The 24,251-nt window shown below is 43.2% G+C and overlaps 2 protein-coding genes and 1 pseudogene across 2 annotated transcripts; all 3 read left to right on the plus strand.

The window, feature by feature from the left end:
- The first annotated feature begins 363 nt into the window (after positions 1 to 363).
- On the plus strand, positions 364 to 9,634 carry LOC146959879 (interferon-induced very large GTPase 1-like). The gene is made up of 3 exons (XM_085772810.1): positions 364 to 464; positions 1,111 to 7,893; positions 9,558 to 9,634. Exons 1-3 carry the CDS (start codon positions 365 to 367, stop codon positions 9,632 to 9,634), a joined length of 6,960 nt encoding a protein of 2,319 aa, XP_085628936.1. The 5' UTR covers position 364.
- Positions 9,635 to 20,395: 10,761 nt separating this feature from the next.
- LOC146959880 (uncharacterized) lies at positions 20,396 to 21,206 on the plus strand (annotated as a pseudogene).
- A 184-nt stretch (positions 21,207 to 21,390) lies between these two features.
- LOC146959881 (uncharacterized) lies at positions 21,391 to 23,241 on the plus strand. The gene is made up of 4 exons (XM_085772811.1): positions 21,391 to 21,574; positions 21,703 to 21,906; positions 22,381 to 22,955; positions 23,230 to 23,241. Exons 1-4 carry the CDS (start codon positions 21,391 to 21,393, stop codon positions 23,239 to 23,241), a joined length of 975 nt encoding a protein of 324 aa, XP_085628937.1.
- The last annotated feature ends 1,010 nt before the right edge of the window (positions 23,242 to 24,251 follow it).

Consider the following 24,251-nt stretch of genomic DNA (forward strand, 5'->3'; position numbering starts at 1 on the left):
CAAAGTATAGCAAAGTGAGCCACAATAACTTACATATGCATACAGAGGTCTATCAACTGTCATAAACTCTTTGGGTCTCATTCAGCACAGATTTGTGTGTAAACCGTGTGCAGCAGGAAATTTAAATGGATTTTCGCATTCATCAATCTTTTAGTAGCGCTGATCTTTTCGTAGCTACTCAGAAAATCTACACCTGCTCCTGACTGTGTGTAGTGCTTGTGTAAATGTAGGAATGCACAGAAATATTGCTTGTCACTGTTGGAAATTACTATTTTAATTCATATTACGCTCTCTTATGTTCAAAATACGCCAGATAATTAAGTAGTTTGTGTGTTTGTTTTCCAGTTTGAAGTGTAACGACATCATGGCCTCAGCTGGTGATGAGACCATAGAGACGGCAGCCCTGGGAAGACCATTCCAGCTTGGCATGCTGTATGACTGCAGGAGAGACCATCTTGTTCCAGGTAGGACCTGATGATGTGTTCAGGGCCTCGTTTAATCTTAAAGGGATAGTTCAACATTTTGGCGAATGGGATTTCTTAGTTTCCATCATCAAACTCATCAAATACACAATCCAACAACTCCAAAACACTCCGGTGGACAAATTGCGACCTGCACATTCACCACGCTATGAGATAATAATGGAACGTTACGAGACAGAATCGTTTTCAAGGTAAATGCAGAGACAGCTTGATGAAAAACTGTCCCTGAAGGCAACACGCATCAGCGGTTTTGCATGAATTTACCTCTAAAACAACTCCGTCTTGTAATGTTCCGTTATTATCTCATAGTGTGGTGAATGTGCAGGTCACAACTTGTCCACCAGAGCGTTTTGGAGTTGTTGGATTGTGTATTTGATTAGTTTGATGAGGGAAACCAAGAAATCCCGTTAGCCTCCATGGTGTAGCTCTAAGCAGCTTGCCGCTCTGCTCCGCCGTGCTAAAAATAGCTTGCACCGACAAATAAAAGTAACAAACCTACTGCTATGACTATAGCGATTATGGCAATGGGCCAATTTACCAAAATGTTGAACTATCCCTTTAACATGAATAAATACACAGCTTCAAAACTACTGTGTTAATTCTCAACATTGTGTCAATGTGTCAACAGGTGTAACTCTGTGGGATCCAGATCAGCTGAAAAATAATACAAGTGTTAAACAACAAAATAAGACTGACGTCAATGTCACCACATCAGATTCAATAGAAGAGAAGTCAAACTCATTACAGATCTCTGGCTATCTAAAGCTGAGCATCTTGGGAGGACTGGTGAATGTGGATGGATCAGCAAAATACTTCCAAGACACAAAGAAATCTGACAAACAAGCCCGAATGACTCTTAAATACAAAACAACAACAAGGTTTGAATCATTAACGATGGCTCACCTGGGTCGTGGACAGGTGACTCATCCTAATGTGTTTGAGGACGACACTGCCACTCATGTGGTCACAGCCATCTTGTATGGAGCTGGTGCTTACTTTGTGTTTGACAGAGAATCATCGTCAGAGGAAGATAAGAAACAAGTGGAGGGGGAGGTGAAAGTCATGTTCAGTAAACTGAAATTCCTCACAGTAAACTGTGAAGCATCTTTCAACATGAATGAAGAAGAGAAAGCAGCAGTTGAAAAGTTTAGCTGCACGTTTCATGGAGACTTCAAGTTACCCTCCAACCCAACGTCCTTCAGTGAGGCTGTGAGTGTTTACAGAGATCTTCCTAAGATGCTGGGAGAGGATGGAGAACATGCTGTTCCTCTCAGGGTGTGGCTCTACCCTCTGGTGAAGCTGGATCCAAGAGCAGCAAGACTCCAAAGAGAAATCAGCAGTGCTCTCATTAGAAACTCTTCAGAAACTATAGAGAGTTTGAACCAGACAGAGATGAGATGCAGAGACCTGCTGAGAGGCACAGCAGCAGCAACATTTCCTTCCATGGAAAAGAAGGTTCAGGATTTGATGCAGATGTGCAAACACTACAAGTATGACTTCATGCAGAAGCTCGGGTCAGTGCTTCCTTCAATCCGAGGGGGTGGGGAAGAGGAAAGTGTCCTGCAGGAGATCCTCAAGGCACATGAGAAGTCACCATTCAACAGTAAAGACCTGGATCAGTGGCTAAAAACCAAGGGGAAGGAATCAGACACACTGAAGTCCTTCCTTCAGCAGCTGGTGGAACTAGATGTGAAGATGGATAATGACTTGGATAACCTCTTCTTTGATTTAAACATCAAAAATGTTGTGTGCTTTTCATTTACCTCAGTAGAGCAGCCTGATAATTTCCTGGTCAAACTGTCCAATCACCTGACACCAGCAGGAATGATGGACACAGCTGGAGAATCTTCTGATCTAACCACCAGAGACTCAGACTGGCTCACCACTGAGACCAGACAGACTATGAGGAGACAACTACAACTGTTCAAAGAACTGAAGATGGTGAACAGCAGTGATGACACCAGATTCATATCTGCAGCTAAATATGATGGACATCATCCAGGGGCGTGTATTTGCATGTATGAGGATGGATCAGATGAACCAGTCCACTTTGTTCCTCCATCAAAACCTGCCACCCCAACAACAGCTGCTGCTGTTTCATATGACACAGTAACAGTCGGAGCAGCACCTGAACCAGATCCTGGATCTGTAGAGTACAGAGTAGAACACAGAATCAAACAGGAAGGAAACCCTCAGTGGGCATCTGAACCACTGAAGAAGAACCAGGAGGAAGTGACTCTGTCAGGACTCAGACCAAACACTGAGTATGAGATCAGAGTCACAGCTGTGGGCAAACTCAGCTACACTGTCAGCAGTGACATCTGCACAGCTGTGACCCTCAGACCTGGTCCACCAACTCAGGTAAGAGTCACTGACGTGACAGCAAACTCCATCACTCTGGCATGGAGCGCCCCAACTGTCCTAAAGTGTAATGTAAGAAGGTACATCATTGAGTTCAAGGAGGAGGACAGCAGGCAGTGGCAGAGCACAGACCGCAGTCAATGGCAGAGCACAGACACTGGGGAGGAGGTCTACACTTTCACTCTAAAGAACCTTAAACACAACATGGTCTACTCCATCAGGATGCGCACAGATGTTGGTGTTGAACTGAGTGAGCCTGGAGCAGAGCTCAAGATTCAAACTAAAAACCTAAGTCTGAAACCAACAGGACGTGGTCAGTTCAACGAAAAGGTTTTTGGAAGGACACCAGCCCAAAACACATCAAATAAAACCATCATGGTTGTTGGAGCCATTGCATCTGGAAAGACCAGACAGAAGTTGTCACCAGCAGATTTTCTTCAAGTAGACCGACCAGTGAAACAGGACAATGAAATATCTGAGGAAGATCTAGCTTGTACGTTTCTTCAGAGGTTGATGATGTTAGACTACAGAGCCAGATATATATCTGTAAGACAAGACAGTGCTGAGGCGAGCCATTCAACCCCTATTGCAGTGTCTGAAACTTGTGACTTTGAAGAGTTTTTGAGCAGCGATACCGGCTGTGACCAATCAAGTCAGACTCACATTCATCCAATGGACGTTCAAATGGCAGTGTTTCACTGCTCAGACAGCTTCCTGAAGCAGAACATGGTGACCAAGCTCTCACAGTGTCAGTATGCCTTACCTTTACTTGTCCCTGACCCAGTCACAATGGAAGTTGAGTGTCCTCTGTGGACATTCAGACAAATAAGAAAAACATGGAAAAAAACTGAAGTCAAAGATAATTCAACCACCATCACCATGAAGAGTTTGCCCATCTGTGAAGCTGAGACACCCATGGTGTCATTCTTCCGCCTGGGTTCACTGTCAGTGTCTAAATCTCAGCTGATCAACACTTTGATTAACAACCGTCACAACACCTTCTTCCACAGAGACTGTCCAGGTAGCACCAAGTCTCGCCATCTGATGGATGGGGTAGCAGAGATCGCCTGGTACTGTCCTGCTGGGAAACCCAATGATGCCTTCACTGACTGCACTGCCTTCTGTAATATTCATGGTGACGCTCTGTCAATGGAGAAACAACGTGACATACTGACTGAAAAATCTTCTGTCAATGTTGTTCTTGTGTCAACCTTGGAAAAAGGTTCCAAAAGTACAACGGTGATCTCAACTCTTTTTAACTCTGATAAGCCTCTCATCTGTCTCATTGCTGATAATGATTGTCGTGCAGGTCAGATGAAAAAGGGAAAATACAAAATGGGTCTAAAAGACAAAAGCCAGTCAAATATTTCTGAGGAATTAAAAAGGGTAATTAGAGAGATCTTGTCTGGACCACATACATCCTTCCAGCTTGAAACCATGGCCCAGGTCTCTGGAATCAGAGTGGATGAAGCTGACACAGTCTGTCAAACAGGGAAATCTGCTGCTATGGAAATAGTGGATTTACTTAAGGGGAAGGATGTTTCAAAAATCAAAGATGAATTTCTTCCTTGTCATGGCCGACTGTGGCATGAGTGGTGCAGAACACACAAAGAACTGTATCACCTCAAAGGAAACAACACAGAGAAGGAAAAAACTGAAAGAGAAGAAAAACTGAAGAAAATAAGACAACAACAATGTGATGTTCCCTGCAGTCAACTGGTCAAGTTATTCATTAAAAGTATCTCACCTTTGACATCCACAGACAAAGAATATTCCCTGAAATGGACTCAGATCTTAATGGACGCCCTCTCCACAGGTGATGTCACATCAATTCTCCAGAGATATGATGAGAAGTGGTCTGAGGTCTTGGCCATGCAGAAGAAATCTGAGAAGGAAGATCATGACAAGATGTTAAAAACAAAACAAGAAGAACTTAAACACATACGCAAAAAACTACAGAAAGCAACTTTTGACTTGGAGCACATCTTCAGAGAAATGGGACAGATCTATGAAGCCCATAAAGATCTGCAGAAAGAAACACAGAGTGAACATACTGACTGGTCTAAATACCCTGAGCTGGCTGCAGAGCTGATGATATCAGGACATCCCATGGAGCTGATGGATGGTGATGCAGGTCATGTGCCTCTAACATGGGTCTCTAGTCTTTTAGATGCAGTCATCAAGAAACTGGGCGACAAGAGAGTTTTTGTGTTGTCAGTTTTGGGCGTACAAAGCAGTGGAAAGTCAACCATGCTGAATGCCATGTTTGGGTTACAGTTTGCAGTGAGTGCTGGCAGATGCACCAAGGGGGCCTTCATGCAGCTGGTCAAAGTGTCAGAGGAGATGAAGACAGAGTTGAAGTTTGACTATGTTCTGGTGGTGGACACTGAAGGACTGCGAGCTCTTGAACTAGCAGGTAACACCACTCTAAACCACGACAATGAACTGGCAACCTTTGTTGTTGGTCTGGGAAACATGACATTGATCAACATCTTTGGAGAGAATCCAGCTGACCTGCAAGATGTTCTGCAGATTGTTGTCCAGGCTTTCATGAGGATGAAGAGAGTTAAACTTTCTCCAAGTTGTGTGTTTGTTCACCAGAATGTTACAGATATTTCAGCTGCAGAGAAGAACATGGATGGAAAGAGATGCCTACAAGAGAAACTGGACCAGATGGCCCAACTAGCTGCCAAAGAGGAGGTCTGTGATGTCAAGTGTTTCAGTGACATCATTGCATTTGATGTGCAAAAAGATGTGAAATACTTTGCCCAGCTATGGGAGGGAAGTCCACCTATGGCTCCTCCAAATCCAGGTTATAGTGAGAGCATCCAAGACCTGAAGAACTTAATTGTCTCTAAAGCTTCACAGTCTACTGTGTTTACTCTGTCACAGTTCAAAAGCAAAGTTCAGGACCTGTGGAACGCCCTAATGAGTGAAAACTTTGTCTTCAGCTTCAAAAACACCCTTGAAATTGCAGTGTACAGAAAACTTGAGGTCCAGTACGGGGACTGGACCTGGGCCCTGAGGAGCAACATGTTGACAATTGAAAACCAGATGTATAACAGGATTGAAAATGGAAAACTTGATAAGATTGAGCTCAGTGATCTGGCTAAACAAATGAGCAAAACATATGAAGAGACCACGGAAGACATGAAAAGGTACTTTGTTGACGACAGAGACAAAGAAATGTTGGTTCAGTGGCGAGGCCGATTTGAAACCAAGATCAAGGAGTTGCATGATGAACTGGTGGGAGGAGTGAAAAGAAAACTGGATGAAGTTATCCAGCAGAAAAAGGCTCGTAAAAAGCTTGATGGTCAGAAGACAGAGTTTGAGAAGAAGCTGCTCCAGAAAAGCAAAGAGCTCGCTCAGAAGTTGAAAGACAAGGCAAAAGATGAAGAGAAACTGAAACAGCAGTTTGACTCTCTTTGGAGCGGCTTGGTGAAAGAACTAACTGAAGGTATAAAACCTATTGAAGACATCAACTTGGAGGAAGATCAGGCAAATATCCTCCATGAGCTTGGATTTGAATGGAAACTAATAGATGAATGCAGAAACAGTGGCAAATACAAAAACATATCAGTGGCTGGTGATTACTCTCAGTATGTGGTCCAGAAGGTGTTGCAAGTAGTAGTCAGCTTCTTCAAAGGCTCTTTACAGTTTGAAGACAAACAACTGATCAGATCCCTGATTGACGAGGTTGAAAAACAGTCACTTGAAACAATCCAGAACAAACCTGTAGCTACAAGTGGCTACAGTTCAACTTATTTGCGAGAAGTGGCCAAACATGTTAAAGACAAAGTGACAGAATTTGAATCAGAGAGGAAATATGCTCTGAAGAAGAAGTTCACAGTTGATCTCTCACTGTATGTGTTTGACAGAGCAGGGTGTTGGCTTTCAGAGTCCCACAACAAATTCAAGAAGAAGAATGATGCATTCATGTATTTAGAAAGCAACAGGGATCAATACTACAAAATATTCAGAAGCTACTGTAAAGAAAGCTCCTCTGCTGTTGTACTTGCAGAACTGATCTGTGACAAACTGAAGGATTCCACTGCTGAGGCGGTCTGGAACAAGACTGCTATTGATCTCGCTGGAGAGATGAGGTGCAGTTTCCCAGCATTCAATGGAAACAGACTGAACCTGGAGAAACATGTGTTGACGTCACTGGCAGAGAAAGAGAACTTTGATGATTTCATCAAGTACATCCGACAGCCAAGGAAACAAGTAGAGAGGTTTATTAATGAGGAGGTAGAGAAATACATCTTCTCATCACACAGGGATAAAGCACAACATATACTTGGGAAAAATGTTGATGACCTGAAAAATCTTGTGAACCAGGCTTTATTTACTGCAACAGAGAAAGTCACAACTCAGAAAGGAGACACAGACATGTGGCTGGAAGAATTTTTCAGTTCATTAAAAGATGAGCTCACATTTGAAGTAATATGTTCTGAAAACTTCAAAGACATAAACAATTTTGACTTTCTGAAAGGAGAGATAGAAAAAGGTCTTCAACCCATCATGGAGGAGATGAAAAACCTCTCATTGGATATGATTATGACATCGAGACAGAAGCCTGATCAAATCCTGATTGATCAGCTGTGCAAGTGCTGCTGGGAAACATGCCCATTCTGTGGAGCTGTTTGCACCAACACTTTGGAAGACCACAGTGGTTCTGACCACAGTGTCATTTTTCATCGATCCGAAGCAGTCAATGGATGGCATTATAGAAACACTGTGGAACTGGCCATTGAATTCTGCACAACAAATGTTGCAAGTGATCAAAAATTTCACCCTCGACATGATTCAGATGAGGTCGTTCCCTATAAACAGTACCGAACTGCTGGACCAAGGTTTGCTAACTGGAGCATTACCCCTGATGAGTCTAAACTGGCATACTGGAAATGGTTTGTGTCTCGATTTAAAACAAATCTGGAGGAACACTATCAATTAAAGTTCCAGGGCAGAGGAGAAATTCCTAGAGGGTGGGAATACCGTAAAGCTGAAGCGATTCAAAGTCTTGATGAAATGTGCAAGCTGGGCGACAATTGTGGGTCAAAAAACATGAAATTACATTTACACTCACAGTTCATCTTTGAAAAATGGTTTGGGAGTCATAAATAAACCAATAAATCACAACATTCATAGTCATAAATAAATCACAACATCTGACAGTCTGATTTCATTATTCATGCTAAGACCTAATACGATGATGATCACCAAAGAAACATAGAAGTTTGGAATCTCTCCTAAAACGTACATCTGAAAATCTCTCAGTAGGTTTGTGTTGTTGTTTTTTTCAAGTCTTTAAATGTCAAGTTTAATCATGTTAGTATTTGAAGTTTTCAGCTGTGTTCTGTTCATGTCTCATTTTTAATAATCTGCCATTATATCTACCTATCAGCATGAACGTTATTTTTTGTTTGTCTGAACTTCTCTGATATTCAAAGGAAAAGATCCAAGTCATGTTAAGACAATATATGAAACAGATTTAGTCAAGTCTTTTATTGATTGTTCAGTAACAATGTAGTGTAAAATTGTCTGTGTGTAATGGCTTATATGTTGGAAGAAGAAAATACAAAATGTGTAGATCCTATACTACTTTTCCTTAATCAAAGTGTGTTTGCATTTAGTATATAATCATTTAACATTTACTCTTAATATTGCCTTGCCTTGCCTTGCCTATTGTTTTAATCTTTCTTAATGTTTGCCCTTTATTTGAACTCCTGTTTCTCTTCATGAATATCCACCATAGAAACTATATGCATAGATCTAGATGCATCTGTTGCCTCTCAGTGAACTTTTAAGACTGCGCCAAAATCCCCACAGGTCACAGGCAGCCCCAGAATGAGTTGGTTTGTGAAAGTGGAGAGCGGAACGCAGGAACTTTCAGTTCCATGTGGAGCCAGTTGTCACAGAAGCGCTTGTGTCACAATTTATGGATAGAAGAACCATTAGGGTCTTAGTTTTGCACAAAAGCCTGGGTCATGGTGTGCTGATGAGGTGGCACGAGTAGTAAAAGAAAAAGGAGCATCAGAAAAAGGATCTATGATCCAGAAGAAACCCCCACAAAAACACCTCGGAGGGCCAGAAAAAGATTAACGGTGCAAAAGGTGGAGGGCAAAGAGAGTAACAGGATCATGGAGCAGAGAGCAGGATGTGATTAATGTAATACATATGTCAAAGTCCAATGTGTATAATTATAAATGGTGTGGTAAACGAGGATTAAGTCAGTCGTGCTGTGTTGTGTGACAGGGCCCCGCCATTCCCCACCTGAATGTAATGAATGTAATGTTTTTGTCTTAGGCAGATGACAGAGAATTCTGGCTCTCTTGGGATGGTGGTTGCAGCTAACTGCTTGCAGACTGCGATTTCTTGAACAGGAGAGTTTCTTGTATCTGTTTCCTTTGATGATCCAATTTAATAAATAGTTAACCGGAACGTCATTGTTTGTCCTCTCTTGGAATAAACAAACACGCATGTCGGTTTTCCTGTTTTTTCAACCTGACAAGGTCTAGACCATTAGCTTACTCCGCAGCTGGTGCAGAATGCTGCTGCTCGCCTTCTGACTGGCACCAAAAAACGTGAACACATCCCCCCTGTTCTGCCTCCCTCCACTGGCTTCCCATCCGTTTTAGAATTTATTTTAAAATGTTATTACTTATTTTAAGATTTTAACTAGGCTGGCTCCCCTATATCTTGTGGAACTTACAGGTCCGAAATCCAGGCAGAGCTCTATGTTCATCCAGAGAACTGTTGCTAGATATACCAAGATCAAAATTAAAGACTAGTCTCTTTTCAGCACAACCCGAGCTTTGCATTTTCCTCAAAAACAACTGGGGTGATATTGGGGATGGTAAAGTTTCCATTACAGCACATTTGACACATTTGACCTGTATTTGAAAATACAAAGTAAGTGAACGTAACCTGATAATAATAATCCTTGTCCTTGCGCTTCCTCTAACTAACCACAGGGCGGCAGTCTTCATCTGCATTTTGTATTAAAGCACCAACAGCAGAACAGAAAGCCACAAAGAGATTATTACTCAGTGTTATAATAGTCTGATACTAATGTTTAAAGTCGTTCCATTACAATACACAAAGTAGTGGAGGCCTGTCTGTTTCAGATGGGAGAGACTCCATGTCCTGCCATTCCTCTGGTTGTTTCATGCAAAGATTTATAATATACATAAAACAACAGCCATTAAAATAACATTCAATATAATCCTAAATAAGTGTCAGGCTTCTCTGACTTACTTTTTTATTTGGGTTTAAATAAACACATGAACTTGTTTTTCAAATCAACGAAGCAGAAGAAAGAAATTCACTTCTACATTTTTTAATTAATTTACTCATTTTGTGTATCAGTAGAAGAAAAAATCGATATTTTACCTTCACCAAAATATTAGGATTGGACTCTGCATATACAGTTTCAACAAACTCCAACAAAATAAGCAGAAACTAAATGCATATGCATCCAGTCAGAAACAACAGCCAGTCTAACCCTTTTCACTGCAGTCACAGGTGTAGGTAATAAGACAAATGAGTGTGAGCAGCAGGGGCTGATGGGAGTTTGAGGAGCCGTCAGAAACCAAGGGGGTAGATCGGACTACACGCAGGCGTAGCTCACAGTCGGCCATATGAGGACGGGCAACTGTCTCTGACTCTGGCTGCAGTTACAGTGCAGTAGATAGGTGATCCAGTCATCTGCACTAAAAAAAACGATTCATAACTCTGTGAAAAATAAATCAGTATGTAGCTATTACTTTAACTATTTGCATAATGTCACTGTAATGTTACTTTTACAAAAAAAATACATTATTAAAATTATCCGTGATTCTAAATATGCTGCATCATAACTGCATAAATGTTCATAAAAATCAAACCGTTTTGAAATCGGACAAAAACTGAGCAAGTTATGGTCATTATAGCAGAACATGCACCATAGGCTTAATGCTCTGAGGGAGAGAGTTGCCCTTACCAAGATGGCCGCCGTACTGGCTACGCTTTGTCATTGGGAAACAGCTGCGGGTGAGTCATCTAGTTCTTATATATATCTATGTCAGAAACCACGTGGCCTCGTCTGAGCTCACAGCTGGTCCTTGTTGGGCCTCAGCAGCATCAGAGCTCCACTTCTCCTCAGCTTCTCCAGAGGAAACACCACTGCACAACATGCTCTTCCTCCCTCCCAGCTCCCCCCCCTCCCTCCCCTTCCCCTGCTGTTAGACCGGCCTCCCCTTCCTTCCCATGGACCAATCTGCCACCCAGCCCTCCCATCGAGCTGGCCAGCTCTCCCTGCCCCCCCCCCCGCCCCCTCCCCTCACCAGAGACTGCCTTCATCAACTCCTGCTAACATTTCCATATTTCGCACATTCTGTGACAAACCGTAAACTGTTTTCTTGTCTGTAACAACATCTATTGCACGTCTGTCCGTCCTGGGTGAGGGATCCCTCCCCTGTTGCTCACCCTGAGGTTTCTCCGACTTTTCCCTGTTAAAAGGGTTTCCATGGAGTTTTTCCTCAGTCGATGTGAGGGTCTAAGGACAGAGGATGTTGTTACGATGCCATGTAAAGCCCTTTGAGACAAACTGTTTGTAAAAACGGGCTATACAAATAAAATTGCCTTGCCTTGCCTTGCCAGCTGCTGCTCTGTGCTGGCTGTGTTCAGGTGAGTGTTTCCAGCCAATCAGGAGCCAACACGCTCTACCTGTCAACCCTACTGTCACTCTGACCTTCATCTACCTGTCCGTGTCTCTGCAGCACTGGTCGCCATGGCAGCAGAGCTGGTTCAGGACCAGTTATCATTGACTAGGAGAGTTGGTGGATCAGTCTCCTTCAGCTGTGAAGGAACTGACCAGTGTGGCGGCTTTTATGTGTTCTGGTACCAGAAGAAAGATGGGGAAACATTCACAGTGATCCTTGGTATTGGCAAAAAAAAATGGTGAAATTTCCTCAGGTTACAATCATCCTCAGAAAGATGATTTCTCGGCTGTTAATAAACAGAATGGCTGGGGCTTGATGATAGAGGAAGTTAGAGCCTCTCATTCAGCCTCCTACTACTACCCATCGTAGTATGCGTATCAATGGGCTGATTGCCTGCTGGGGGCGTGGCTAAGTTTACAAATGTTTGTCATTCATGTTTGTCTTTGTGTGTGAAAAGCAAGTAAAAAAAACCCAAAAGCAATGGAACTATCTGCCTGTCTGTCTTCATTGAGAAGTTGAATTCTGTTATGCAACATACACAGAGTGTTTCACAGTATAGAAAAACAAACATTCAATCAACACAAACATTATACATCAATAAAAACACATTTGGATTGCACAGGCATAGGACCAGATAAAATATAGTAGCAATCACGTGGTATGCAAGGCCACCGGAGGTTAACACAGACAGTTTAGCAATATACAATGGAAAATTTTGAAGCAAACACCAGAAATACACAAACAATCAATGTACGTTTACTGTAAATTAGGCGTAGCTACATTTTTGAAAGATTATAGAGAAATTTCTGGAAAAAAGTGTTACAATTTCTCAAAAAAAAGTTGAAACATTTCTAGAAAAAAATGGTTAAGATTCTCACAAAAAAATATACCAAAAATTGTAAACATTTTAGAAAAGAGTGGTAAAATTTTGCAATTTTTTAAATTTTTTTAGAAAAATCTGGTAAAAAAAAATCAGAAAAAGTGGTAAAATTTCTAAAAAAATAAATAAATAAATAAATAAAAATTTTAAAAATTTTAAAAGAAACGGGTAACATTTCTCAAAAAAAATTCTAGGAAAAATTTTGCTTTTTTTTTTTTTTTTTTTTTTTACTGTAAATACCTGGTAAAAATTTTCAGAAAAAGTGGTAAAATTTCTAAAAAAATAAAAAATAAAATTTAAAGTTTTAAAAATCTTAGAAGAAACGGGTAACATTTCTCCAAAAAAATCCAGGAAAAAGTGGTAAAATTTCTAAAAAAATAAAAAATTAAATTAAAAGTTTTAAAAATTTTAGAAGAAACGGGTAACATTTCTCAAAAAAAATCCACGAAAAAGTGGTAAGATGTCCAGAAAAAGTCGTGGACCCCCTTGAACCCTGTCAACCCTCCCACTTTGAGAACCATTGACATTTACTTTAGTTAGGTAGTTTTGTTGTACTGGGTATACTGAAGTATTTATGCATTTTCAGTGGCTATACTGAGTAGCCTATACCCGAGTATCACATTGACTGAACTGCGTCTAAAATACTGATGGAAACTGGCCGTCGACCGTCTGGTAGTTGTGTGAGTAACTGGCCAGAAGCATTTAGAGAGGAAACCCTGTGTAACCTCTTGAAATGTCTGTGTTTTACAGTAACTAACCCCGCTCTCCTCAACGTTATGAACTCTGTCTTGTTTTTGTGTGAAGCTAAAGTCACGGATAATATTAACTAGTTCTGAATGTTGTATCAAACTAGAAAAAGCATTTCCAAGAATGGAAATGGTGTGAATGCTGAAAGCAGCTGAACGCTGTTGCAGAATTAGCAAATAGTGCAAGCAGTGATCACCATACAAATGTTTGACCAAGGTCGGAATCAAACCCACAACCTCATGGTCAGTAGACTTCCACTCTGCCTCTAGGCCACAGTGCACACATAGTTAAAGAAACTATTGTCTGTTAATGATCTGCACTCTGTCTCACTCTGAAGTTAACGAGCCCAAAGCTGCACCTGTTGGAAACACTGTCAACATCAAGAAAGCTTGAGAGTCAAGCTTGAATGACTTAGAATGAAAATTTCTGTGAATTTCAGGCTGAGAGCAGCAGTTTCAACATGAAGCAAGTTATCAGAAGTCAACAGAGGACAACTGGGAAAATAATTCACTATAATTGTTGTTGAGGCAAGATTTGAACCAGCAACCTAACCACTAGGCTACAGACAGAGACAGTATGTGAGGGGCAAAGAAAACCTTTGATAAGAGGATCACTGGCTTCTGCTTAAAAAAAAAAGTAAGGAAAGTGCAGAAATTAGCCACAACAAGTAAGTAGAGGACTCTTTTGTGAAAATAGTGCAAGCAGTGATGACCATACAAATGGTTGACCAAGGTAGGAATCAAACCCACAATCTCATGGTCAGAAGACTTTGACTTTGCCTCTAGGCCACAGTGTACACACAGTTACAGAGACTGTTGTCTGTTGATGAGCTGCACTCTGTCTCACTCTGAAGTTAACGAGCCCAAAGCTGCACCTGTTGGAAACACACTGTGTCAACACCAAGAAAGCTTGAGAGTCAAGCTTGAATGACTTAGAATGAAAATTTCTGTGAATTTCAGGCTGAGAGCAGCAGTTTCAACATGAAGCAAGTTATCAGAAGTCAACAGAGGACGACTGGGAAAATAATTCACTATAATTGTTATTGAGGCAAGATTTGAACCAGTAACCTTCAGGTCTCCAGCTCAGCAAACTAACCACTAGGCTACAGGCAGAGACAGTATGTGAGGGGCAAAGAAAACCTTTAATAAGAGGATCACTGGCTCCTGCTTAAAAAAAAAGGTAAGGAAAGTGCAGAAATTAGCCACACCAAGAAAGAAGAGGACTTTTTTGTGACCTGTGACTATTTTTTTGGTGAATTAAAATGATTTAAAAAGCACTTAACAGCAAGTTACAAAGTTGAGCTCCTTCTCCTGCTGCTGTGAAAAAAATGCATTGGGCTGAATGAGAGCAGAGAGCTCCCTGGCTGCATTTAAAAAATATTTTAAATTATTATCTAAGTCTCTTTGCATTTTTGACCAGAATTTTAGCCAGAAGACAAGTGTGGCTACAAAACTGGAGAAAATAATTTGTCTAGAGTTTAATTTGTGGCCATGCTGACAGTTTAGCCAGAAAAACTCTAGAATGTTTTTTTGCCTCTCTCCACTCTAGCACCACTCTAGCTCTGCTCGTTAGACGCAACACACACACATTATAACGCTGAAAAAAATCAGAAAAAGTTAAATATTTGAAAAAGTATAAATAGTTAAAAAGAGAAAAGTAATGCCGATAAAGTTCAAAAAAAGCTGCACGTTTTGATATATGAATTGTTGAAATAGCACAAAGTATGAAGGACTAGAAGAAGACCGTAAAAAGGCGGAAGAAAATGGCCGAACAGAAGAACAATAGTGTGACTGCTTTCAGCTGCTTTCAGCAGTCACACTAATTACTAATGTAGGCAATGTTTTTTTTGTTTGCTATATATCTTTATCTTCTCTCACAAATGTCAGAATGATTAACCAATATTATTAGTGTGACACTATTGTTCTTCTGTTTGGCCATTTTCTTCCGCCTTTTTACGGTCTTCTTCTAGTCCTTCATACTTTGTGCTATTTCAACAATTCATATATCAAAACGTGCAGCTTTTTTTGAACTTTATCGGCATTACTTTTCTCTTTTTAACTATTTATACTTTTTAAAATATTTAACTTTTTCTGATTTTTTTCAGCTTTATAATGTGTGTGTATTGCGTCTAACGAGCAGAGCTAGAGTGGTGCCAGAGTGGATAGAGGCAAAAAAAACATTCTAGAGTTTTTCTGGCTAAACTGTCAGCATGGCCACAAATTAAACTCTAGACAAATTATTTTCTCCAGTTTTGTAGCCACACTTGTCTTCTGGCTAAAATTCTGGTCAAAAATGCAAAGAGACTTAGATAATAATTTAAAATATTTTTTAAATGCAGCCAGGGAGCTCTCTGCTCTCATTCAGCCCAATGCATTTTTTTCACAACAGCAGGAGAAGGAGCTCAACTTTGTAACTTGCCGTTAAGTGCTTTTTAATTCATTTTAATTCACCAAAAAATAGTCACAGGTCACAAAAAAGTCCTCTTCTTACTTGGTGTGGCTAATTTATACTAATTTCTCTTTATTTTAAGCATCATTGAAAAATGTCACATTCATCAAAGTCTCAACCTCTCTTCTCCATAACTCCACTGTAGTGTAGGGGTTAGGGTGGCTACTTGCCAACCTTAAGGTCACTGGTTCGAATCCAAGGGAAGAACTCTTGTTATGTTATGTTGAATTCTGCTCTCCTCCCCCGCCTTCAATTGGTTACAGGTGTTTGTTATCTCCTTGATTACTCGTACCAGTTTGCAGCACATCATCACATTACAATGAAAGACAACAGTCTTGAAAGCAGTGTGCTCTCTGTAGCCGAGTGGCAGAGTAAAGGCTTAGTGATCATATGGTCATGGGTTCGATTCCTGCCTCAGTCATTACACATCATTGCTTGACTTTTGATTCCAATTATTCAGCTGTCATTGGACAGTCTTTGATTCCTCATAGTATAAAGCTCATTGTAACTCAGGTTCTCTGTGGCCATATGGTTAGTGTGTTAGGTGTTGTGCTATTTCAACAATTCATATATCAAAACGTGCAGCTTTTTTTGAACTTTATCGGCATTACTTTTCTCTTTTTAACTATTTATACTTTTTAAAATATTTAACTTTTTCTGCAAATTAAACTCTAGACAAATTATTTTCTCCAGTTTTGTAGCCACGCTTGTCTTCTGGCTAAAATTCTGGTCAAAGATGCAAAGAGACTTAGATAATAATTTTAAATATTTTTAAATGCAGCCAGGGAGCTCTCTGCTCTCATTCAGCCCAATGCTGAGAGTTCTCCACATCTCTGTCTGTAGTCCAGTTGGTAAAGTGGCCGCTTGCCAACCCCAAGGTCACTAGTTCGAATCCAGGCTGAGCAATCTTGTTATGTGATGTTGAATTCTGCTCCCCTCCCCCACCCTCAATTGGTTACAGGTGTTCGTTAAGAGATGCATTAATTGCTTCTGCCACCGTTTGCAGCACATCATCACATTACAATGGCAACATGCTTATGTCTGTGCTCTCTGTGGCGAAGTGGCAGAGTAAAGGTTTATTGATCATGAGGTCATGGGTTCGATTCCTTACTTTTTTTTTTAAGCAGAAGCCAGTGATCCTCTTATCAAAGGTTTTCTTTACCCCTCACATACTGTCTCTGTCTGTAGCCTAGTGGTTAGCTTGCTGGTCTGAAGACCTGAAGGTTGCTGGTTCAAATCTTGCCTCAACAACAATTATAGTGAATTATTTTCCCAGTTGTCCTCTGTTGACTTCTGATAACTTGCTTCATGTTGAAACTGCTGCTCTCAGCCTGAAATTCACAGAAATTTTCATTCTAAGTCATTCAAGCTTGACTCTCAAGCTTTCTTGATGTTGACAGTGTGCAGATCATTAACAGACAACGGTCTCTGCAACTGTGTGTGCACCGTGGCCCTCCCTGCCGCCTGTGAGTCGAGCTGTGACAGCCAATCACGTTGCCGTATGCTACCAAGAATCTACCAAGAATTTTCGGTCGTGGCCAATCACCGCTCGTATCGCTACCAAGAATTTTAAGGTCGTGGCCAATCACCGCTCGTATCGCTACCAAGAATGGGAGGCGGGCTCTACCAAGAATTGACCAATCAGCGTCAAGCCTCTGGTTACCAGGAGAAGAGGAGAAAAAAAAGGAAAAAAAAAGTCCGTCAGAGCCGACAACGAACCTGCTACTACATTGTGAAAGTAAGTAAATTATATTGTCAGTAAAATTAATTGGCAGACGTATATGTATTTATAATGTTGTTTTGTGATGAATAACCTGTGGCTCGGTAATGTTAACGACCGGCTAATAACGGCAGTTTACTGTTACCTGTCGTGTCGCCATTGCGTTAACGGTTACAGTTTGCTTTTCCAGTAGTGATTTTTACTCTTCCTACTCATATTACCTTTGTGTACATTAAATGTAACGTTAATATCTGGAAAAAAATAACATTAACCTGCCTGTTGAGGACATTAGCGAGCTAAATAATTAAATGAATGAACATTCAGTTACAAACAGATTTCCAGTAATGTCACTGTACAGTACAGTAGCAGGCCCACAGGGTCCGACGTCGCGCGGGCGTGAGGAGTAGGCTGTCGGTGATTTTTAATTTTCATACTGATATTACGTTTATGTACATTAAATGTAACGTTAATATCGGAAAAAAGTAACGTTAACCTGCCAGTTGAGGACATTAGCGAGCTAAATAATTAAATGAATGAACATTAGGTTACAAACAGATCTCCAGGAATGTCACTGCACATTGCAGTTACAGTACAGTACAAATTCCGACGCGGGGCGTGTGTGTGTGTGTGTGGGGGGGGGGCGTGACGAGGGCTTCTCTATTCTGTTTTATTGTGGTGATATTTACATGTAAATGAATGAATAAAACATTTCTGAGTGATTCTGTGATGTTGGAAAAAATATACATAGACAGAACATAGGCTAGTATAACTCAAGGTGATTATATAACTGATAGCAATATAATATGCACAGCTGTGTGTGTGTGTGTGTTATCAAATGTTTTGTTCATCTCTTCTTTCATAACTGTGATATAAACACCTGTTTCTGTTTTCTTTATATTTTAATTTTTTTATTTAGATGGAACCTCGCTTCAGGAGGCGGGCAGACGGCAGCCTCAACCTCACTGACACTGTTGAGGCCTGTGCTGTGAAGGAGGCTAATAAAGGGAAGCCCTGGGTCAAGCCTCTGTCTCCAGAGAGCGTACTCGTCAAGGCCAAAAATGCCTTGATGAAGCTCAATGGAGATACAACAAACCGAGCACACCTGCTGGGTCTCTTTGAGATTCAGTTTGGTGTGTTTCGGGGGCAATCATTCAAGTGGGTTCTGGAAAATGCCCTGGGATATGCTGCCTATCTAGTGGCAGCCATGAACAGGGACCCCACTGGAGGGAGCAAAGACTCCATTGATCATGCCCACAGTAAAATATCTTTTAAAGAGTACATGGAGCTCTTTCCTTCTGGCAGAATTGCCGTTGCCATGAAGGAAGAGCAATATGTTACAAAAAAACCATCCCAACCCACCCAGGACCCTGCTGCTGCCGCTGCCCAGCACACAGCCCAGCACGCAGCCCCCACCCAGGACCCTGCTGCCGCCGCTGCCCAGCACACAGCTCCCACCTCCCACCACACTTCCTCCTCTTCCCTCTGCTCACTCTTGGCCAGGAGGATACCGGAGCAGAACCTGGCCAAGGCTGTGCAAAGGCTGACTTCCCCCCTCAAAGCCAAACCTTGTAAGCAAACATTTACTTGTATAACACATTTTTTATGTCTAGTATTTTTTTTTGTATTTATTGCTGTTCAAAACTCATAGTGTCTATGTTTGTCCTACTTTCTGTTTTGTTTTTAGCTTTGAAAAAAGGACGGCTAAGAGCTCCCACCCTCGGCCACGCCTCTCTGTCTGCTGGGCCTTCGGCTTCACTGGGCCGTGCTCCCACCCTCGGCTACGACACCACGTCTGCTGGGCCTTCGGCTTCACTGGGCCGTGCTCCCACCCTCGGCTACGACACCACGTCTGCTGGGCCTTCGGCTTCACTGGGCCGCGCTCCCACCCTCGGCTACGACACCACGTCTGCTGGGCCTTCGGCTTCACTGGGCCGCGCTCCCACCCTCGGCCTCGGTCACGGCACCACGTCTGCAGCACCAGCCGCCCTCGGTCACGCTCCCCTGCCGTCCACAGCAGCCTCTGGACCTCCAGCCGCCCTCGGTCACGCCCCCCTGTTGTCCACAGCAGCCTTTGGACCTCCAGCCGCCCTCGGTCACGCCCCCCTGTTGTCCACAGCAGCCTCTGGACCTCCAGCCGCCCTCGGTCACGCCCCCCTGTTGTCCACAGCAGCCTCTGGACCTCCAGCCGCCCTCGGTCACGCCCCCCTGTCCTCTGAGGTGGATGACAGCACACTGCTGGCAGTGGCCACTCGTTTAGAGGATGAACATCTGATACGTAAGTTTAATTTTGTCATGTCCTTTGTGTGCCCCCCCCCTTTACTTTGGAATTCCTGTCTTGTTTTCTTGTGTGTGTCTTTGACCTAGTTTAGTTCCTGTTTTATTTTGAAGTCCTTGTCCTGTCTTCCTGTGTGCCCCCTGCCCTTGATTGCCTAATGTGTCTCACCTGTGCTGACTGCACCACCTGTGTCTCCCTTGTGTATTTAGCTCAGTGTCTCCCTTTGTCTGTGTTATTTGCTCCCATGTTCCTGTGTTTCCCTGTGCTGCCAGTCAGTTAAATGAATGATGAAGAAAAACTGAGTCGAGTAAAGTGAATTTGCATTTGTTTATTAATGTGTTTATTTCCTTGTTTTTTTTTCTCCAGCTCAACGAGTCTGTCTTCCAGCCGGCTGGATAAAAATCTTGCCAGAGGTGGACCAGAGGTGGATTGCCAAGGCTCTGTTCAGGTGGTCAGCCCAGGGCCACCCTGAGCTTGACTTCAGCAGAGTGGACAGACTTTGGTGGCATCCACCACCAGTGCCGCTGAAGATCTGTCGGACCCCTACCCTGGAGAACTACTTCGGCCACCCTCTGCTGCTGTGGATGCCAAGGAAGTTGTGGCAGGTGAAACTCACCTGTCCGCACGAGGGCTGCGACAAAGTACAGCTGTCCTCAGCTGGCCTTCACCAGAAGGTCAGGCAAGTGGTGGGTGTGGGGAAGACATACTTTGTCGCTTCAAAGTACCTCGCCTGCCGCAACTGCAAGAGGAAGGTCATCAGCTGGAGCCATGCCGTCGTCTCCCAGCTTGATGTCGGCCACAGGGTGCAGTTCCCTTGTATCCTTACATCTAAACTTGCCTGTGACACCGAGGTGGCAAGTTTAATGCGTCAGCGAGGCCTGGGAAACAGCAGCAGCCAGATCCAGAAGAAGCTGCTGGAGCGTCACACTGAGGTCTGGTTGCATAAGACTGTCCAGTACCTCACTGACTGCAAGGGGATTGCCAGCGCTGTCAGGTCAGGCCTGATCCTGCCCCTCACATTTGAGCCAGTACCTGCAATGCCAGTCGTCCCAAAACACCGGTGGCTGATGCAGGTGTATGCCCAGGATGTCCTGCAGAGGCTTGAGGAGATCAAGGCCAGCATCACATCTCTGTACGGCCGGATCCTGAAAATGGATTCGACCAAGAAGATCGCCCGAAAGCTCGCAGGACACAGCTACGGGACGGCTACCTGGGCAACAAATGTGGGGAACGAGTACGGACAGGTCATCGTGTCCGTGCTCACTGCCAGTGAGGGTTTCGGTCTTGGGCCGATGATCGAAGGCCTCATCGGAAGATACAGAGTGGCTGGGGTGGCTCCTCCTGAGGTGCTGTATGTCGACCGCGACTGCTGTGGGAACACTCTCCTGAGGAGAATGTTTGAAGAGTGGGGAGAGATGGCCATTCGGTTGGACATATGGCACTTCATGCGAAGGTTTGCTGTGGGCTGCACCACCGACTCCCACCAACTCTATGCCACCTTTATGAGTCGCCTCAGCCACTCGATCTTCATGTGGGACCAGGACGACCTGACGGCGCTGAAGGAGGCCAAGCATGCAGAGCTGGAAGCTGAGCGCAAACATCCGTCTGAGGCTGATGTCATGCGCTCCATCAGCCGCAGCGAGCTCGCTCTGCATTGCAGAAGGACCACCCGTGGGGCCCAGGAGACACTGGCTCTGATCGAGGAGCTCATCCAGGCCTTTGATGGTGATGCAGGCCGTGATACGCTGGGGGTCCCTCTGACCAACTCGGCCCGGATGAGAGAGATCCTCAAGTCACAGCGGAAGCACGTTGCCTGCATCCAGGATCCTCCAGGTGTACAGCTGTACACGCAGACGGGCACTCTTGTGAAAGGAGGGCACCGTCTGCCGACGTACCGCTGTGCAAGAGGGTCGACGTCGCTGGAGTCCTTCCATCTACACATGAACCGGTTCATCCCAGGTAAATATACAAATCTTTTTTCTACTAACTTCATTAAAATAGTGAACTATGATTATTTTTAATTAATAATTTAATTGTAACAACAATTAATAATTGTCCCCCCCTCCCCATTTTAATTTTCCTTACAGGTACCCTGGCAAGTGACACCTTCTTCCAGGCGTACCTTCTGGATGGGCTCGCAAGGTGGAACAATGACCGGGCTGCTGCAGCAACCAGCGATGTCCAACAGCCACAATCGTACAGTCATCTTCTCCGCCATGCTGTCAACACCCTGGCAGAGGAGGTTATGGGCGAGAAGATGATCTGTTACGTGGGGCCGAGAAAATACACTGGTAGGTGACTATTATATTATTTTTTTGACATTTTCATTCAAGTTTATAAAAATCATTCTATTCTGTCCTCAGTGTGTGCGTCCACAAATTGACAGATGGCAAACATTGTCCAGAGTTGAATGAGCTTTAATGACGTCTTCATTCTCATGAACATTTATTGTAAAACTGAAATGACAAGAGATAATTGCTAATTATTAAATTGTTACCAAATTATCATAATATATTCACAAAGAACACAATGCAAGCTAAATAGCTGCAGTTGTGGCTCACTGCTACTTTAGCTACTCTTAAACGCCACTAGGGGGAGAAGGCAATACAACTACACAACTTAGAACATAACAGTAGGATTTTGTAATTATTTAAGTTAGAGTCCACAGAAAAAACAACAGGACATAACACATTCTAACACTCACTTACTATATATTGTCCTGATATGTTGTCTAATTGTTTATCAATGGTTTTTATATTTTAAAGGTGAGCTGTTGGGCATCGAGTACCTGTACCACCAAACAGGGAAAGTGCTGCAGGACTACAAGTCCGCGATAGAGGAGTCTGAGACATCAGATGTTGCTGTGGAGGTGGATGAAGGATGTGGGGAGGTTGAGGACTTTCAAGACATCACTGTCCCGACCTTTGCCACAGAAAGAGCACCTCCTGTGTCCACACAATCTGCAGCATCTGTGGTTCCTCCATCACCTGTGACATCACGGTCTGTGGTCGTCCCTCCTCCATCGCCTGTGACATCACGGTCTGTGGTCGTCCCTCCTCCATCGCCTGTGGTCGTCCCTCCTCCATCGCCTGTGGTGGTCGTCCCTCCTCCATCGCCTGTGGTCGTCCCTCCTCCATCGCCTGTGGTGGTCGTCCCTCCTCCATCGCCTGTGGTCGTCCCTCCTCCATCGCCTGTGGTGGTCGTCCCTCCTCCATCGCCTGTGGTCGTCCCTCCTCCATCGCCTGTGGTCGTCCCTCCTCCATCGCCTGTGGTCGTGCCTCCATCACGGTCTGTGATTGTCCCTCCTCCATCACAGTCTGTGGCCGTCCCTCCATCGCCTGTGACATCACCGTCTGCGCTTGTCCCTCCATCACCTGTGACATCACCGTCTGCGCTTGTCCCTCCATCACCTGTGACATCACCGTCTGCGCTTGTCCCTCCATCATCTGTGACATCACCATCTGCGGTCCCTACCGTACTTCCTCCTGGAGCACATAGCTGTGAGTTTTACTACAGTATTAATATAGTTTTGGTATTTGTTGTCATGGAAATGTAATCGTCATAAAGATAATAACACAACTTTCAACTTAATATTTACCTTCTTCTTTCCCCAGTGGACCAGTTAATGGCAGAAGCGTCCATTTCACATGATGTAAGGGCCAGGTTCCTTTTTTAAATTTATATTTTTGTAGTCTGTGCTTTCATGGGATTAACAGTATTATTGCTACTATCAAAAGTTCTAAAACTATCTTTCATTTTAGGATTCGGTTGGACCAGACAATATTGAGGGCTATGGAGCAGTGCAGGACTTAGCTGAGTTTCTGGTTGGCCTCAGAGACCACCGTCTGGCCTTGACAGGACAAGAAAGTGACCAGGTCATCACCCTGTGGCAGGCGTTGGGGGAGTATGACAAAAAAAAGACAGTTTACCATCCACGTCACCAGGCCACCCTAAAGCAGGGCCGATTCAGGGCCACTAAAAAGATTGTGGCACCAGGTGTAGAGAGCACCAAAAGGTATGTTAAATTAAGTTAACACAGCGACTTGATTGTCTAAACATCTTTAAAGAAAATGACACTGATTAACTATACTAAAGATAGAGATGATATTTCAAAGCTTATCTTATCAGCTTATCTTCTTGGGGTCCATTACATATGATGCACAATAACAACTTAAACAAATAGGAACATTCATTAAAAAAGAAGACAGACAACAAAACATTGAAGACTAAATGTGAAAAACAAAAAACGGAACAAACAAAAAGGGATAATTGAACAATAACACCACAGAGTAAGGATCACACGTTGATTACACACTTGTATATTATTGATAATGATATATGTATTCTGTCATTTTCAGGTGTTTCATTGGGGCTCACAGTCCTGCACAGTGGCCTGACTGTAACAGAGTGGTGGAGGCCATCTTTGTAAGGCTTTGTGCACTGTACCCCAATGCTGTGCGGTGTGAGGGAGTGAGGATGTCTCGTTTTACGATGGTGGCGCATGTGTACAAGCACATCCGGGAATGCATCGTCACCAATGCGAAAGTGATGACTGACACCACTCTCCAGCTCCCAGAAGTCAATGCTGCAACAGTGACACAATGGTGAGTACATTAGAATACTCGATATCCTTTCC

This window comes from Trachurus japonicus, unplaced genomic scaffold (assembly GCF_045865225.1).
Source record: "Trachurus japonicus isolate A0001 unplaced genomic scaffold, Traja_1.0 AP030951.1".
NCBI classification, from domain to species: domain Eukaryota; kingdom Metazoa; phylum Chordata; class Actinopteri; order Carangiformes; family Carangidae; genus Trachurus; species Trachurus japonicus.

Bases quoted from the DNA above. Each gene is read 5' to 3' on its own strand.
- LOC146959879 (XM_085772810.1), top strand. From the start codon at position 365: ATGGCCTCAGCTGGTGATGAGACCATAGAGACGGCAGCCCTGGGAAGA. The intron at 465-1,110 runs GTAGGACCTGAT...ATGTGTCAACAG, and splicing joins GAGAGACCATCTTGTTCCAG to GTGTAACTCTGTGGGATCCA. The intron at 7,894-9,557 runs GTGGGTCAAAAA...TGGAACTTACAG, and splicing joins GTGCAAGCTGGGCGACAATT to GTCCGAAATCCAGGCAGAGC.
- LOC146959881 (XM_085772811.1), top strand. From the start codon at position 21,391: ATGAGAGAGATCCTCAAGTCACAGCGGAAGCACGTTGCCTGCATCCAG. The intron at 21,575-21,702 runs GTAAATATACAA...TTTTCCTTACAG, and splicing joins CATGAACCGGTTCATCCCAG to GTACCCTGGCAAGTGACACC. The intron at 21,907-22,380 runs GTAGGTGACTAT...TATATTTTAAAG, and splicing joins GGGGCCGAGAAAATACACTG to GTGAGCTGTTGGGCATCGAG.